The sequence below is a fragment of the Cherax quadricarinatus genome, chromosome 18 (assembly GCF_038502225.1).
Source record: "Cherax quadricarinatus isolate ZL_2023a chromosome 18, ASM3850222v1, whole genome shotgun sequence".
NCBI classification, from domain to species: domain Eukaryota; kingdom Metazoa; phylum Arthropoda; class Malacostraca; order Decapoda; family Parastacidae; genus Cherax; species Cherax quadricarinatus.
Genome location: NC_091309.1, coordinates 41253377 through 41267671, shown reverse-complemented (window position 1 = coordinate 41267671; position 14295 = coordinate 41253377). Strand labels below are relative to the sequence as shown.

The window sequence follows — 14295 nt, the reverse complement described above, 5'->3', positions numbered from 1 at the left end:
CTAGGAAAGGTTGGAGGGAGGGGGTAAAGGAGGTTTTGTGTGCGAGGGGCTTGGACTTCCAGCAGGCATGCGTGAGCGTCTTTGATAGGAGTGAATGGAGACAAATGGTTTTTAATACTTGATGTGCTGTTGGAGTGTGAGCAAAGTAACATTTATGAAGGGGTTCAGGGAAACCGGCAGGCTGGACTTGAGTCCTGGAGATGGGAAGTACAGTGCCTGCACTCTGAAGGAGGGGTGTTAATGTTGCAGTTTAAAAACTGTAGTGTAAAGCACCCTTCTGGCAAGACAGTGATGGAGTGAATGATGGTGAAAGTTTTTCTTTTTCGGGCCACCCTGCCTTGGTGGGAATCGGCCAGTGTGATGAAAAAAAAAAATGTAGATCTTAATACTACTGACTGCAAAATGGATTTAGGAGTTCTGGTTAGCAGTAATCTAAAACCAAGACAACAGTGCATTAGTGTTCGCAATAAAGCTAACAGAATTCTTGGCTTCATATCTAGAAGTATAAATAATAGAAGTCCTCAGGTTGTTCTTCAACTCTATATATCCTTGGTTAGGCCTCATTTAGACTATGCTGCTCAGTTTTGGTCACTGTATTACATAATGGATATAAATGCTCTGGAAAACTTACAGAGGAGGATGACAAAGATGATCTCATGTATCAGAAATCTTCCCTATGAGGATAGACTGAGGGCCCTGAATCTGCACTCTCTCGGAAGGCGTAGAATTAGGGCGGATATGATTGAGGTGTATAAATGGAAAACAGGAATAAATAAAGGGGATGTAAATAGCGTGCTGAAAATTTCCAGCCAAGACAGGACTCGCAGCAATAGTTTTAAATTGGAAAAATTCAGATTCAGGAAGGATATAGGAAAGCACTGGTTTGGTAATAGAGTTGTGGATGAGTGGAACAAACTCCCGAGTACAGTTATTCAGGCTAAAACGTTGTGTAGTTTTAAAAATAGGTTAGATAAATACATGAGTGGGTGTGGGCGGGTGTGAGTTGGACCTGACTAGCTTGTGCTGCTGGGTCTGGTGCAGTGCTCCATCCTTGAGTGGAGGTGACCAGACTGGGTGAGTCATTGGGCTAATCCAGGGGGAGACATTGGTCTAATCGGGGGGGGGGGGGGCACATGGACCTGCTCCGTATGGGTCAGTAGGCCTGTTGCAGTGTTCCTTCTTTCTTATGTTCTTATGTTCTTAATTTACATTATGATGTACTGTATTACCATCTACTACTATTTAAAACAATATTGAAACTTGGGCAATGTATGATGGAAAGATGCTTCTTAACTTACACCAAAAATGAAAGAAATCAGACCATAAATAACAGAGTTCACCTCTCAGCCATTAGCCTCCCCTTAGTGGTATTTTCGTATGGTTTTTATGGTTGTATTCTCGTTTTTTTTTTTTTTTTTTTTTTTTTTGGTCTCATTTGATAGAATGGGAGATATATTACAGAAATAGATATGATTTTGATTGAGCTCAAAGTAGCAGAAATGTTCGATTCTTTGGTGATGTTCAAGAGTAAACAATTATTACTATAATGCAGTTCAAGAGTAAACAATTATTACAATAATGCAGTTCAAGAGTAAACAATTATTACAATAATGCAGTTCAAGAGTAAACAATTATTACTATAATGCAGTTCAAGAGTAAACAATTATTACTATAATGCAGTTCAAGAGTAAACAATTATTACAATAATGCAGTTCAAGAGTAAACAATTATTACAATAATGCAGTTCAAGAGTAAACAATTATTACAATAATGCAGTAATCTGCATAACAGTAAATCTTCTATTTTTTGTGTGAATAAAAATTACAAATTATTTGTATTGTAAGAATAATAATACATATAATAATAGTATAATAATATAATATAATAATAATATAATATGTATAATAATATAATATAATAATAATAATATGCATAATAATAATACACGTATAATAATGATGTACTATATAATAATAATTACGTATAATAATAGCTTCAAAAGGCCGTCACTAGATGGCAGTGATTACCACAGCAATGCAGGAGCAGTTGTGGCTCCTCCACCTATCACATATGTCATATTATATTCATTCTAGAGTATATATCAGGTTTCTATGTTATTTATATTGTTTATTATGTCATTTTAGATGAATTGTGATAGATAAATAAACTGTAGAGTTGATATTTGCGAAATTATTCAAGGAGTATCTTGTCCTGTCTCCAGAAAAACTCTCGTCCGTGGCCGACGTCGCCAATGCCACTACATGAACAACACATTTTATTCATTTTAGGGTATATATCAGGTTTCTATGTTATTTATATTGTTTATTATGTCATATTAGATGAATTGTGATAAGCCACAGAGTTGATATTAGGGAAATTATTGAAGTATTTTATGGTACCTGGAATTCCACTGGAATGAATTAATTGCATTTCAATTCATTTAAATGAGGAAAATTGACTCTGCAAATAAGCAAATCCAGAGGCGAGTAAGGTCACGGAATGGATTAAACTCGTTAGTGGAGGTTCCACTGTAGTTATGTGGTCAGTTTTGTCACTACGTCGCCAGCTAGGTTATATTGCTCATACTTTAACATGTCAGAAATCTTTATTCTTATCATTTTTTAAGTTTTTTTTTTATTTTGGTAGTTACATTCAGTTTATGTACTGTAACCTTACAAGTTTTCTTTTTAAATATTGCCCACAGCAAGTATGTCAAAGCTGTGACATGCACAGGTTACATATTGGGAAAAGGAACATTGTCTCAATATTTAACCTTTTCATTGTCTTGTCAGGTAAATTTACATTAATGATGCCTGGCTTCCTTGAGTAGATCTATGTCTTGAACTCAGCTCACTCACTTCAGCTGAGAGAGGTAAATTTTGGCCCAGATATGAAAGTGAGTGTGCACAGTGTGTACATTATAAAAAAAAAAAAAACTACCCCATGCAGTGCATGATGGGAAAAGCAAAACTGGCCATGTGTTTGGTTTAAAATAGTAACTTTGATGTGTTTTCTAGGAAATATTCATTTTTTGCTAATTTTCCTGATGGGTAAGGCGCCTAGCACACCCTGGTCTGTTTTATGGGTTTTTACTAGATATGATTTATTTATTGAGACACTGTAAACCATGACCAATCATTCCTAGTTATATTTATTATCTGAGGAATAGGATAAATCTTCGATTTTTTGTGATGATGAATTCAAAATGGAAAGCAAGTGTAATATAGGAGAGGCCTGGGAACATGATTAATGGAAGGTAAGTGTTATATAGGAGAGGCCTGGGAACATGATTAACCCTTTCAGGGTTGGTGCCGTACTAGTACACTTGCACGCCAGGGTTGGTGCCATACTAGTAAGCATAAATTCTAGCGCCTTCAGATCTAGCTAGAGAAAGCTGGTAGGCCTATGTAATCATTGTGCACAGTATAAAAAAAACCCTGCAGCACACAGTGCATAATGAGAATAAAAAAACTCCGACCGTGTTTTTGGTTTAAAACAGCGACTTTGCAGTGTATTTTCGTAGGGTATTTATGGTTGTATTCTCATTTTCCTGGTCTCATTTTATAGAATGGAAGACATATTACAGAAATTGAGATGATTTTAATTGGTTTCACAATGAAAAGTACCTTGAAATTGAGCTCAAAGTAGCAGAAATGTTCGAGTTTTGCCAATGTTCAAAAGTAAACAAATCATGCCATGGATCCAATACATGTCAACTGGTGAGTCTAATATTCTTTCACAAGTGCACTGATATTATTTATACAATTTCTACACTAATGCAGTAGCCTGCATAACAGTAAATCTTCTATTTTTTTGTGAGAATAAAAATTCAAAGTGGAAAGCAAAAGAAATTTAAGAGAAGCCTGGGGACATGACTAATGAACAGAAAAAAAAATTATTTTAGTGCTAGGAATGTCTGTCTTGTTTATTCTGGACCCTATTCGGAAATTGGCATCTTTTGAAATTTGTGTGAAATTGGCAAAATTGCCAATTTCTGACCACTTCATTGGATAGTTGAAATCGGTAAATAGGTGGTTTCTTGTACTCATTCGATAGAAAAAATGGAGTTCTGGCGAAATGGTTATGATTTTTGTCAACTGGTATATGGGAATTGACCGAAAATAGGGCTCAAAGTGGGTGAAATCGCCGATGCGTAAACATCATCGAGACCGCTAACTTCGCGAGAGCATAATTCCTTAAGTTTTCCATAAATTTCATACTTTTGGTGTCATTATGATCGGGAAAAGATTCTCTATCATTTCATTAGATTTTTTTTTTTTTTTTTTTTTTTTTTTTAAATTTCTGATTCTGAGAACAAGTTTAGGAGAGGGCCTGCCAACCCTGAAAGAGTTAACGTAGGGCACGTGTTATATAGGAGAGGCCTGGGAACATGATTAATGGAAGACAAGTGTTATATAGGAGAGGGCTGGTAACATGATTAATGGAAGGCAAGTGTTATATAGGAGAGGCCTGGGAACATGATTAACCCTTTCAGGGTTGAGAGGCCTTCTCCTAAACTTGTTCTCAGGGTCGAAAATTTTTCGAAAAAAAAAATTATTTTTTCTTATAAAATGATAGAGAATCTTTTCCCGACCATAATGACACCAAAAGTATGAAATTTGATGGAAAACTTACAGAATTATGCTCTCACGAAGTTAACGATCTCGCCGATGTTCATGCATCAGCGATTCCGCCCACTTTGAGCCCTATTTTTGGCCAATTCCTGTGTACTAGTCGACAAAAATCACTTTTATTTCGCTAGAACTCCATTTTTTTATATCGAATGAGTACAAGAAACCACCCATTTACCAATTTCAACTATCCAATAAAGTGGATAGAAATTGGCAATTTTGCCAATTTCACACAAATTTCAGATGCCACTTTCCAAATAGGGTCCAGAATAAACAAGAAAGACATTCCTGGCACTAAAATAACAAGTTCTCTGTTCGTTAGTCACGTCTCCAGGCCCCCCTTATATTTCTTTTGCTTTCCACTTTGAATTTTTATTCTTACAAAAAATAGAAGATTTACTGTTGTGCAGACTACTGCATTAGTGTAGAAATGGTATAAATAATATCAGCACACTTGTGAAAGAATATTAGACTCACCAGTTGACTTGTATTGGACGCTTGGCATGATTTGTTTACTTGTGAACTTTGGTAAAAATCGAATATTTCTGCTACTTTGAGCTCAATTTCAAGGTACTTTTCATTGTGAAACCAGTCAAAATCATATCAATTTCTGTAATATGTCTCCCATTCTATAAAATGAGACCAGGAAATCTAGAATACAACAATAAATACCATACGAAAATACAGTGCAAACTCGCTGTTTTAATACAAAAACACGGTCAAAGTTTTGTTTTTCTCATTATGCACTGTGTGCTGCAGGATTTTTTTATACTGCGCACACTGACCACATAGACCCATTCTTTCATATGTAGGCCTTCCAGCTTTCTCTTGCTAGATTTGAAGGCGCTAGAATTTAGGCGTACTAGTACGTCAATAACCCTGGTGAGTAAGCCATACTAGTATGATGAAAACCCTGTAAGGGTTAATGAACAGAGAAAATATTGTTCTGGTCCCTGGAATGTCTAGAGTGTATATTTTGCATGCCGATTTTAAATTGTATTTTTTCTATTTTTGCATGAATTTGGCCAAATTACTGAATTCTGTATAGTTTATAGGGTAGTTTTGATATATGAATGGGCAGTTTCTTGTGTTTAACTGATAGAACAGAAAGCATACTAGTGAAATAGCTTAAGAATTTGGATGAATTGCACAATGGAATTGGCTTAAAATAGAACTCAAGGTGGGCACAGCCAGCAGTGTGTAAATTGCGCCTCAACCACTAACTTTGCACCTTTGTATTTACACAAGTTTTCTGTTAGATATCATACTTTTTGTGTCATTACCTTCAAAAAAATAAAAGATTCTCTAATGTTTTAGATTTTTTTTAACGTGGACACTGAACACTTTTAATTTTGGGGCTTCGGACAGTGGAGGGGTAAGACAAGGGGAAAGAGGTAGCATTAAACTACTGTTCCATGTCAATAATATGCATAGTTTGTATGAAGATTACAATCATCAGAAAAGTAGTGGAGCACCTGGTAAGGAGGACATTATTCAAGAGTTTGCAAATTTTTGCAGTTAAAACCCTTTACCGGGCAGGACCGAGTGTAGTCGGTCCTCATAACGTGGTTTTTGGCGCGCGTCCTCCAACTCCCCCAGCGCATCTAGGTTCCCATTCTCTATTTCTGACCAATCACAGACCTTCCCTGAGTCGCCCAGGCTGAGCGGTGATGGCGGCTGCTCGCTTCCCATTGGTCGAGAGAGCAGAATGTAAACACTTCTACCTTGCTGGCGCCAAAACTCGTGTTTCTCGGTTGAGTGCTCCTTACATACTGAAGCATTTCACCCCGTACAATGTCGGTAAGTACTGATTTGTGTGTCTAGTGTGTAAATGAATAGTTTAGCCATATTTTGATATATATATGAAGGCGTTGTGAAGCATATTACGAGTGCACAATGCAAATGAAAAAAGTGCAACAAAATAGGACGAAGTACAGTCGTTCCTGCCCTTTTAGGTGCAGTTTTTAAGTTTCGGTATATAAATATTTCCATAAAATTTGGTAGTGTATATATGAATTCAGTAATGGTCTGGGTGTGTACAGAACGTTTTTATTGTCCTTCCAGATCAATAAGAAATTGTTCTACGGTGAGTCCTCCAAGGATAAGTCGAAATTTGTCTGTGTTTGGGATGACAGTGACTCAGATCAAGATCCAGATGACCTGGAAGTGGTGGAAACTGATGATGAATACTTGCCACAAGATGCAGAGGTGCCAACAGATGAGAAGGAAGCTATGCCACCATCCAAAAAGAAGAAATTGAACAAGAAGAAGATACTTGCTTACATGCAAGTATTGCAGCAACAAGAATAATCATGTCGCATCTTCATTTTCCTGTGCCACATGCAAAGTAAATCTATCCATCAAGAAGGATAGAAATTGTTTCATAAAGTTTCATTGCAGAAATTAGTGATGTAAAAGGATTGTTCTTTCTCAGGGAACTCAAGAATATTTCATTTGTAAGTTGTATCTCATTGCAATGTGTCATTGTTGATAAGTAGTTCCTACTTCTATTTTTTTACTGCTTATAAATTGTTCAGAAACAAGTTCCATTTATGTTTTTTATATTGTCTACTTTTATAATAAATTTAAAAAATATTTATTTCGTTTTTTTTCAACAATTGCAACCTTGCAACATTCTAAATTGTTATACCCCAAACGGGCAGGACCGAATATACTCGGTCTTCGAATATCTGCAATTGCCCGAGATGTTACTTTCACAACTCTGTTTGGATGGTCTCAGTGACCTTACATCGAGTGGCTCTATCTCCTCATACGAAATCACTTTCAAAATCTGCATTTTAGTCTGCCTTGCCCTCTGAAGGGTATTAAAAAAATGGAGGTTTCGACATACCACAACTAACGATGTACCTTTGATTGTAGGTGATCAGATCAGTCTGGAGGAGAAATACCAAGACCTTGTGCAGCCTGATCCACAACTCGGCTCAAGTGACCTTGTAGCATATAAATGCAGGTCTTGCAGGTAAGTCCAACACGTCAACCTCAAGATAAAGTTGTAAAGAAGATTCCAGCTTAGAAATGTAGTGCAAACAACAGTCAAACCCTGACATTTGTACACTTTTATAATCCGCATGATTCTCATAGCTGGTTTTCTGAATGCTCTTTTCCTGGTAGATTCCATTATTCACTTTTTTCTTGGTGCCCATTTTCTGTTTGCATGGCACAGGACCAGTAAATTGTTGCTTGGTGCACAACTCCTAAATTGTTGCTTAACACACTACTACTAAATTGTTGCTTGGTGCACTACCACTAAAATGTAAAACAATCAGAGGATTTCATTCAAAATATTCTTGTCCTTATGAATATCTAGATTAAAACAATACTTAGTGATGTGGAAAGAAAATCAGGATTTTTCTGAAATTTGGATGGAAATCAGTCACTTTTACTTTTTTATGTTATCCTAGATAATCTGTACATATGCTACTATGTATGATAATTTGTGTTAACTACATATTTATGTGTATCTATACCTAAATAAACTTACATGTACATGCCTGTAAAATATAAGATTAAAAACATTGCAGAATTTTTATTTTATTCACAGCTTCAGGATTGATATCACTACCAGGAACTGAACCTCCTCAGTTGAATGGCCAGGTTCAGCTGGGCCCTCATAGTTCACTAGTATTTACCTATGTGTACTTGTATGTGGTTGCATAGGTCAAGTCTCAGCTCCTGGCTCTGCCTGTCAACTTGCAGCTTGCCAGATTCACTCTACCCTAGTCTTGTTTGCCATGTCATACTTGCTCTTAAAAACCATGTATTGAGCCTAGTTGAGGTTGCAGGGGTTGAGTCCAAGCTCCTGGCCCCGCCTCTTCACTGGTCGTCATTAGTCGCTGGTCGCTACTGGTCGCTGTGTGTACTCACCTATTTGTACTCACCTATTTGTGGTTGCAGGGGTCGAGTCATAGCTCCTGGCCCTGCCTCTTCACTGATTGCTACTAGGTCCTCTCTCTCCCTGCTCCATGAGCTTTATCATACCTCGCCTTAAAACTATGTATGGTTCCCGCCTCCACTACTTCACTTTCTAGGCTATTCCACGGCTTGACTACTCTATGACTGAAGAAATACTTCCTAACATCCCTTTGATTCATCTGAGTCTTCAACTTCCAATTGTGACCTCTTGTGTCTGTGTCCCTTCTCTGGAACATCCCGTCTTTGTCCACCTTGTCTATTCCGCGCAGTATTTTATATGTCGTTATCATGTCTCTCCTCCAGTGTCATCAGGCCGATTTCCCTCAACCTTTCTTCGTAGGACAATCCCCGTAGCTCTGGGACTAGTCTTGTTGCAAACCTTTGCACTTTCTCTAATTTCTTGATGTACTTGACTAGGTGTTAATTCCAAACTGGTGCTGCATACTCCAGTATGGGCCTGACATAAATGGTATACAGAGTCTTGAACGAACCCTTACTGAGGTATCGGAACGCTATCCGTAGGTTTGCCAGGCGCCTGTATGCTGCAGCAGTTATCTGATTGATGTGCGCCTCAGGAGATATGCTCGGTGTTATACTCACCCCCAGATCTTTTTCTTTGAGTGAGGTTTGCAGTCTTTGGCCATCTAAACTATATTGTGTCTATGGTCTTCTTTGCCCTTCCCCAATCTTCATGACTTTGCATTTGGCAGGGTTAAACTCAAGGAGCCAGTTGCTGGACCAGGCTTGTAGCCTGTCCAGGTCTCTTTGTAGTCCTGCCTGATCCTCATCCGATTTGATTATTCTCATTAACTTCACATCATCTGCAAACAAGGACACTTCTGAGTCTATCCCTTCCGTTATGTCGTTCACATATACCAAGAACAGCACAGGTCCTAGGACTGACCCCTGTGGAACCCCGCTTGTCACAGGCACCCACTCTGACACCTCGTCACGTACCATGACTCGTTGTTGCCTCCCTGTCAGGTATTCTCTGATCCATTGCAGTGCCTTTCCTGTTATGTGTGCCTGATCCTCTAGCTTTTGCAGTAACCTCTTGTGAGGAACTGTGTTGAAGGCCTTCTTGCAGTCCAAAAAAATGAAGTCGATCCACCCCTCTCTCTCTTGTCTTACTTCTGTCACCTTGTCATAAAACTCTAGTAGGTTTGTGACACAGGATTTTCCTTCCCTGGAACCGTGCTGGTTGTCAATTATACACTTGTTTCTTTCCAGGTGCTCCACCACTCTCCTCCTGATGATCTTCTCCATGACCTTGCATTAGTGATACAGGTCTGTAGTTTAGTGCCTCATGTCTGTCTCTCTTTTTAAAAATTGGGACTACATTTGCCATCTTCCATACCTCAGGGAGTTGCCCAGTTTCAATTGATGTGTTGAAGATCTTTGTTAATGGCACACACAGTATCTCTGCTCCCTCTTTAAGGACCCACGGAGAGATGTCTGGTCCCACCGCCTTTGAGGTGTCAAGTTCGCATAGCAGCTTCTTCACCTCCTCCTTGGTTATATGTACCTCATCCAGCACTTGCTGGTGTACCCCCCTGTTCTGATTTCCTGGAGTCCTACTGGTTTCCACTGTAAATACTTCTTTAAATCTCGTGTTGAGCTCCTGACATACCTCTCGGTCGTTTCTTGTGAACTCCCCATCACCCTTCCTCAGTCTGATTACCTGGTCCTTGACTGTTGTTTTCCTCCTGATGTGGTTGTACAACAGCTTCGGGTAAGACTTGACTTTCGATGCTATGTCATTTTCATATTGTCGCTGAGCCTCCCTTCTTTTTTTTCTTTTTTTTTTTTTTCAACAAGTCGGCCGTCTCCCACCGAGGCAGGGTGACCCAAAAAAGAAAGAAAATCCCCAAAAAAAAAATACTTTCATCATCATTCAACACTTTCACCACACTCACACATTATCACTGTTTTTGCAGAGGTGCTCAGAATACAACAGTTTAAAAGCATGTATGTATAAAGATACACAACATATCCCTCCAAACTGCCAATATCCCAAACCCCTCCTTTAAAGTGCAGGCATTGTACTTCCCATTTCCAGGACTCAAGTCCGACCATATGAAAATAACCGGTTTCCCTGAATCCCTTCACTAAATATTACCCTGCTCACACTCCAACAGATCGTCAGGTCCCAAGTATCATTCATCTCCATTCACTCCTATCTAACACGCTCACGCACACTTGCTGGAAGTCCAAGCCCCTCGCCCACTTATCTGTGCATATTCGTTTCTGGCTCTTCGGTTAATCTCTTTATTTTCCTGAGTTCTCTGTCTTCTGTACCTTTTCCATTCTCTAGTACACCTAGTTTTTGCCTCTCTACACCTTTGGGTGAACCAAGGACTCGTTCTGTTCTTCCTATTATTTCTGTTTCCCTTGGGAACAAACCTCTCCTCTGTCTCCTTGCATTTTGTTGCCACATAGTCCATCATTTCTTGTACTGGTTTTCCTGTCAGTTCCCTCTCCCACTGAATGTCTTGTAAGAAGTTCCTCATGCCTGAGTAGTTCCCCCTTTTGTAGTTTGGTTTTTCCCAACCTATTCCTGCTACTCTCTCCACTTGGAGCTCATCTATGTAGTCAAAGCACAGAACCACATGATCACTAGCTCATATGTGTGTGTGTGTGTGTGTGTGTGTGTAGGTAGCTGTATAAATATTGTCAAAGTGAGAGATTTGATATGCATCCATGTCAATCATGCATTTTTTAACTTTTTATAATTACAGGAGGGTGCCATTTGTATGGGTCTTACATTTGCAACCCCGTGTTGCAGTAAGTGAAAATTGCCAGTGGGTGTAAAAAGAGTGACTTTTCATTACTGAATGTGTCTAAAACACCTTATAGTGTTTATACTATCATATATTAAGATTCAGTTCAACTGGGTATAAAAAATGGATAAAAATTTAAAATAAATACACAGTACATACAATACTTAGCTTAAAATATGGTGCCGCTCACCCTTCCCTGACACAACTATTGTATGAAAATGGCAGAAAAGCAGCAAACATAATGAACAATAGCTCACTTGAAAGCCAATTAAAATGTGGAACACTGAATAAGGGTTGCTGTATATGCAGGGCCCTCCTGTACTGAGGTGCTTGTACAGACCTTGGGGAACTTTTAGGAGTACATGTATCTTTTTTTTATAATTTAATGGGGTTTTTAGTTAATACTATCATATCAAGTTAAAATAATTTTGTTTGATAATACAGATACATCATGAATTTTCCAATACCCTTGGTCCCTAAGCCTTGCTGGAATACCAGTTTTGCCAGGCCACTGGAAGCCATGAAATAATTCAATAGTACAGTGGAACCTCGTTTTTCAGCCATAATCCATTCCAGGTGGTCAACCTAAATTCGAAACAGCCTAAATTCAAAGCAATATTTCCCATAAGAATTAATGTAAATACAATTAATATGTTCCAGACACCCAAAAATATTAACAAAAAATACATTTTTTAAAGATTAATTATAGTTTTACATACACAAAACAATGAGAACTAAATTAAATAAATGAACATTTAAGTCATTATTACATACCTTTATTGAAGTCTCTTGTTGGCCTTTGGCTTATGGGGAGAGAAAGGGCTGATTAGTGTTTGGAAGGGGAATTCCCCTCCATAAGGACTTCAGGTATCAAAGCCCTCTCTGGGGTTACTTCCCTGCCTGCCTGCTACACTCCCTGCCTGCTACACTCCCTCCATGCCTTACTCCCTGCCTGCATGCTACACTACCTGCATGCTACACTACCTGCATGCTACACTACCTGCATGCTACACTACCTGCCTGCTACACTACCTGCCTGCTACACTACCTGCCTGCATGCTACACTACCTGCCTGCTACACTACCTGCCTGCATGCTACACTACCTGCCTGCATGCTACACTACCTGCCTGCCTGCTACACTCCCTCCCTCCATGCTACACTCCCTCCCTCTATGCTACACTCCCTGCCTGCCTGCTACACTCCCTCCCTCTATGCTACACTCCCTGCCTGCCTGCTACACTCCCTCCCTCCATGCTACACTCCCTGCCTGCCTGCTACACTCCCTACCTACCTTCCACACTCCCTGATCCATGCTACTCCCCCTGCATGCCTGCTACACTCCCTGCATGCTTGCTACACTCCCTGCTTGCCTGCTACACTCCCTCCCTCCATGCTACACTCCCTGCCTGCCTGCTACACTCCCTGTTTCCATGCTACACTCCCTGCATGCTTGCTACACTCCCTGCTTGCCTGCTACACTCCCTCCCTCCATGCTACACTCCCTGCCTGCCTGCTACACTCCCTGTTTCCATGCTATTCTCCCTGCATGCCTGCTTCACTCCCTGCATGTTTGCTACACTCCCTCTCTCCATGCTATACTGCCCTATAAGTTTAGCACTGACCATTGCATACATTAAACTCTAATAAAAGGTTCCTCTGTATAATGTTATTGTCTGTAAATGCAGTTGAAAAAGTTTCCTCTGAAATTAAATAGTATTTGGACAAGGTCTTCATAGTTTGTGTCATTTAATTTTGGATGGGCTTTTCCAGTCACATTTACAAAAACTCATGGTATGAGAGGAGCTTCATAAGCAAATAATCTTTCTGATCTTAACCTACCTGGAAGTTGTGTAAGAATGGTATATAATACCGACAAGATGAAATTAAGACACATGTGCAACATCTGGGTACCTTTATTGTAGACGTTTCGCCATCCAGTGTCTTTATCAATACAAATTCTAGGACATAACTTGAAGACAGTAGAACTATGTACAGAAGATGAGGTAATCAGTCCCTCAACCTAGGAGTAGGTGCGAAGAGCACCATAGTCGTGGAGATTCTGAAGCAGAAGAAAGGAGCCTGGCGCTTATATAGTAACGTCAGGTGTAGCAGACGAGGTTCCCCAGTGGAAGTAGGTCCTTCCCAAAGAGATGGATGGCGAAACGTTTACAATAAAGATACCCAGATGTTGCACATGTGTCTTAATTTCATCTTGTCGGTATTATATACCATTCTTACACAACTTGTCAGACACTGCAACATCATGGAATCTTGATTCTGAGGACATGTACATAACCTTCACAGCTAAGACAACTACTACTACAACTAACCCATCTCTTTGGGAAGGACCTACTTCCACTGGGGAATCCCGCCTACCAGTGACTATGCCCTCGTCTGCTACACCTGACGTTACTATATAAGCGCCAGGCTCCTTTCTTCTGCTTCAGAATCTCCACGACTATGGTGCTCTTCGCACCTACTCCTAGGTTGAGGGACTGATTACCTCATCTTCTGTATATAGTTCTACTGTCTTCAAGTTATGTCCTAGAATTTGTATTGATAAAGCCACTGGATGGCGAAACGTCTACAATAAAGATACCCAGATGTTGAACATGTGTCTTAATTTTACCTGGAAGTTGTTTCAAGGGGTCAGCACCCCTGTGGTCCAGACCTTGACCAGACTTACAATTTTTTATCTACTGTACTGCTGCCCTTTATTAACCCTTTGACTGTTTCAGCCGTATATATACGTCTTACGAGCCACCGTGTTTGACGTATATATACTCATAAATTCTAGCGGTTTCAGATCAAGCAGGAGAAAGCTGGTAGGCCCACATGTGAGAGAATGGATCTGTGTGGTCAGTGTGCACCATATAAAAAAAATCCTGCAGCACACAGTGCATAATGAGAAAAAACTATGACCGTTTTTTTTAATTAAAAAGCCGAATTT

The 14295-nt window shown here is 39.5% G+C and overlaps 1 protein-coding gene across 4 annotated transcripts in view; it reads left to right on the top strand.

Moving 5' to 3' along the window:
* The window catches only part of MKP-4 (MAPK Phosphatase 4), a 157806-nt gene that overhangs the window by 116651 nt on the left and 26860 nt on the right, over nt 1–14295 (top strand). For all 4 annotated transcript variants that reach the window (XM_070086442.1, XM_070086441.1, XM_053777884.2 and 1 more), the window contains one exon: nt 7512–7611. In XM_070086442.1, coding sequence (XP_069942543.1) covers nt 7512–7611 — 100 coding nt within the window. The remainder of the gene's footprint in view (nt 1–7511; nt 7612–14295) is intronic.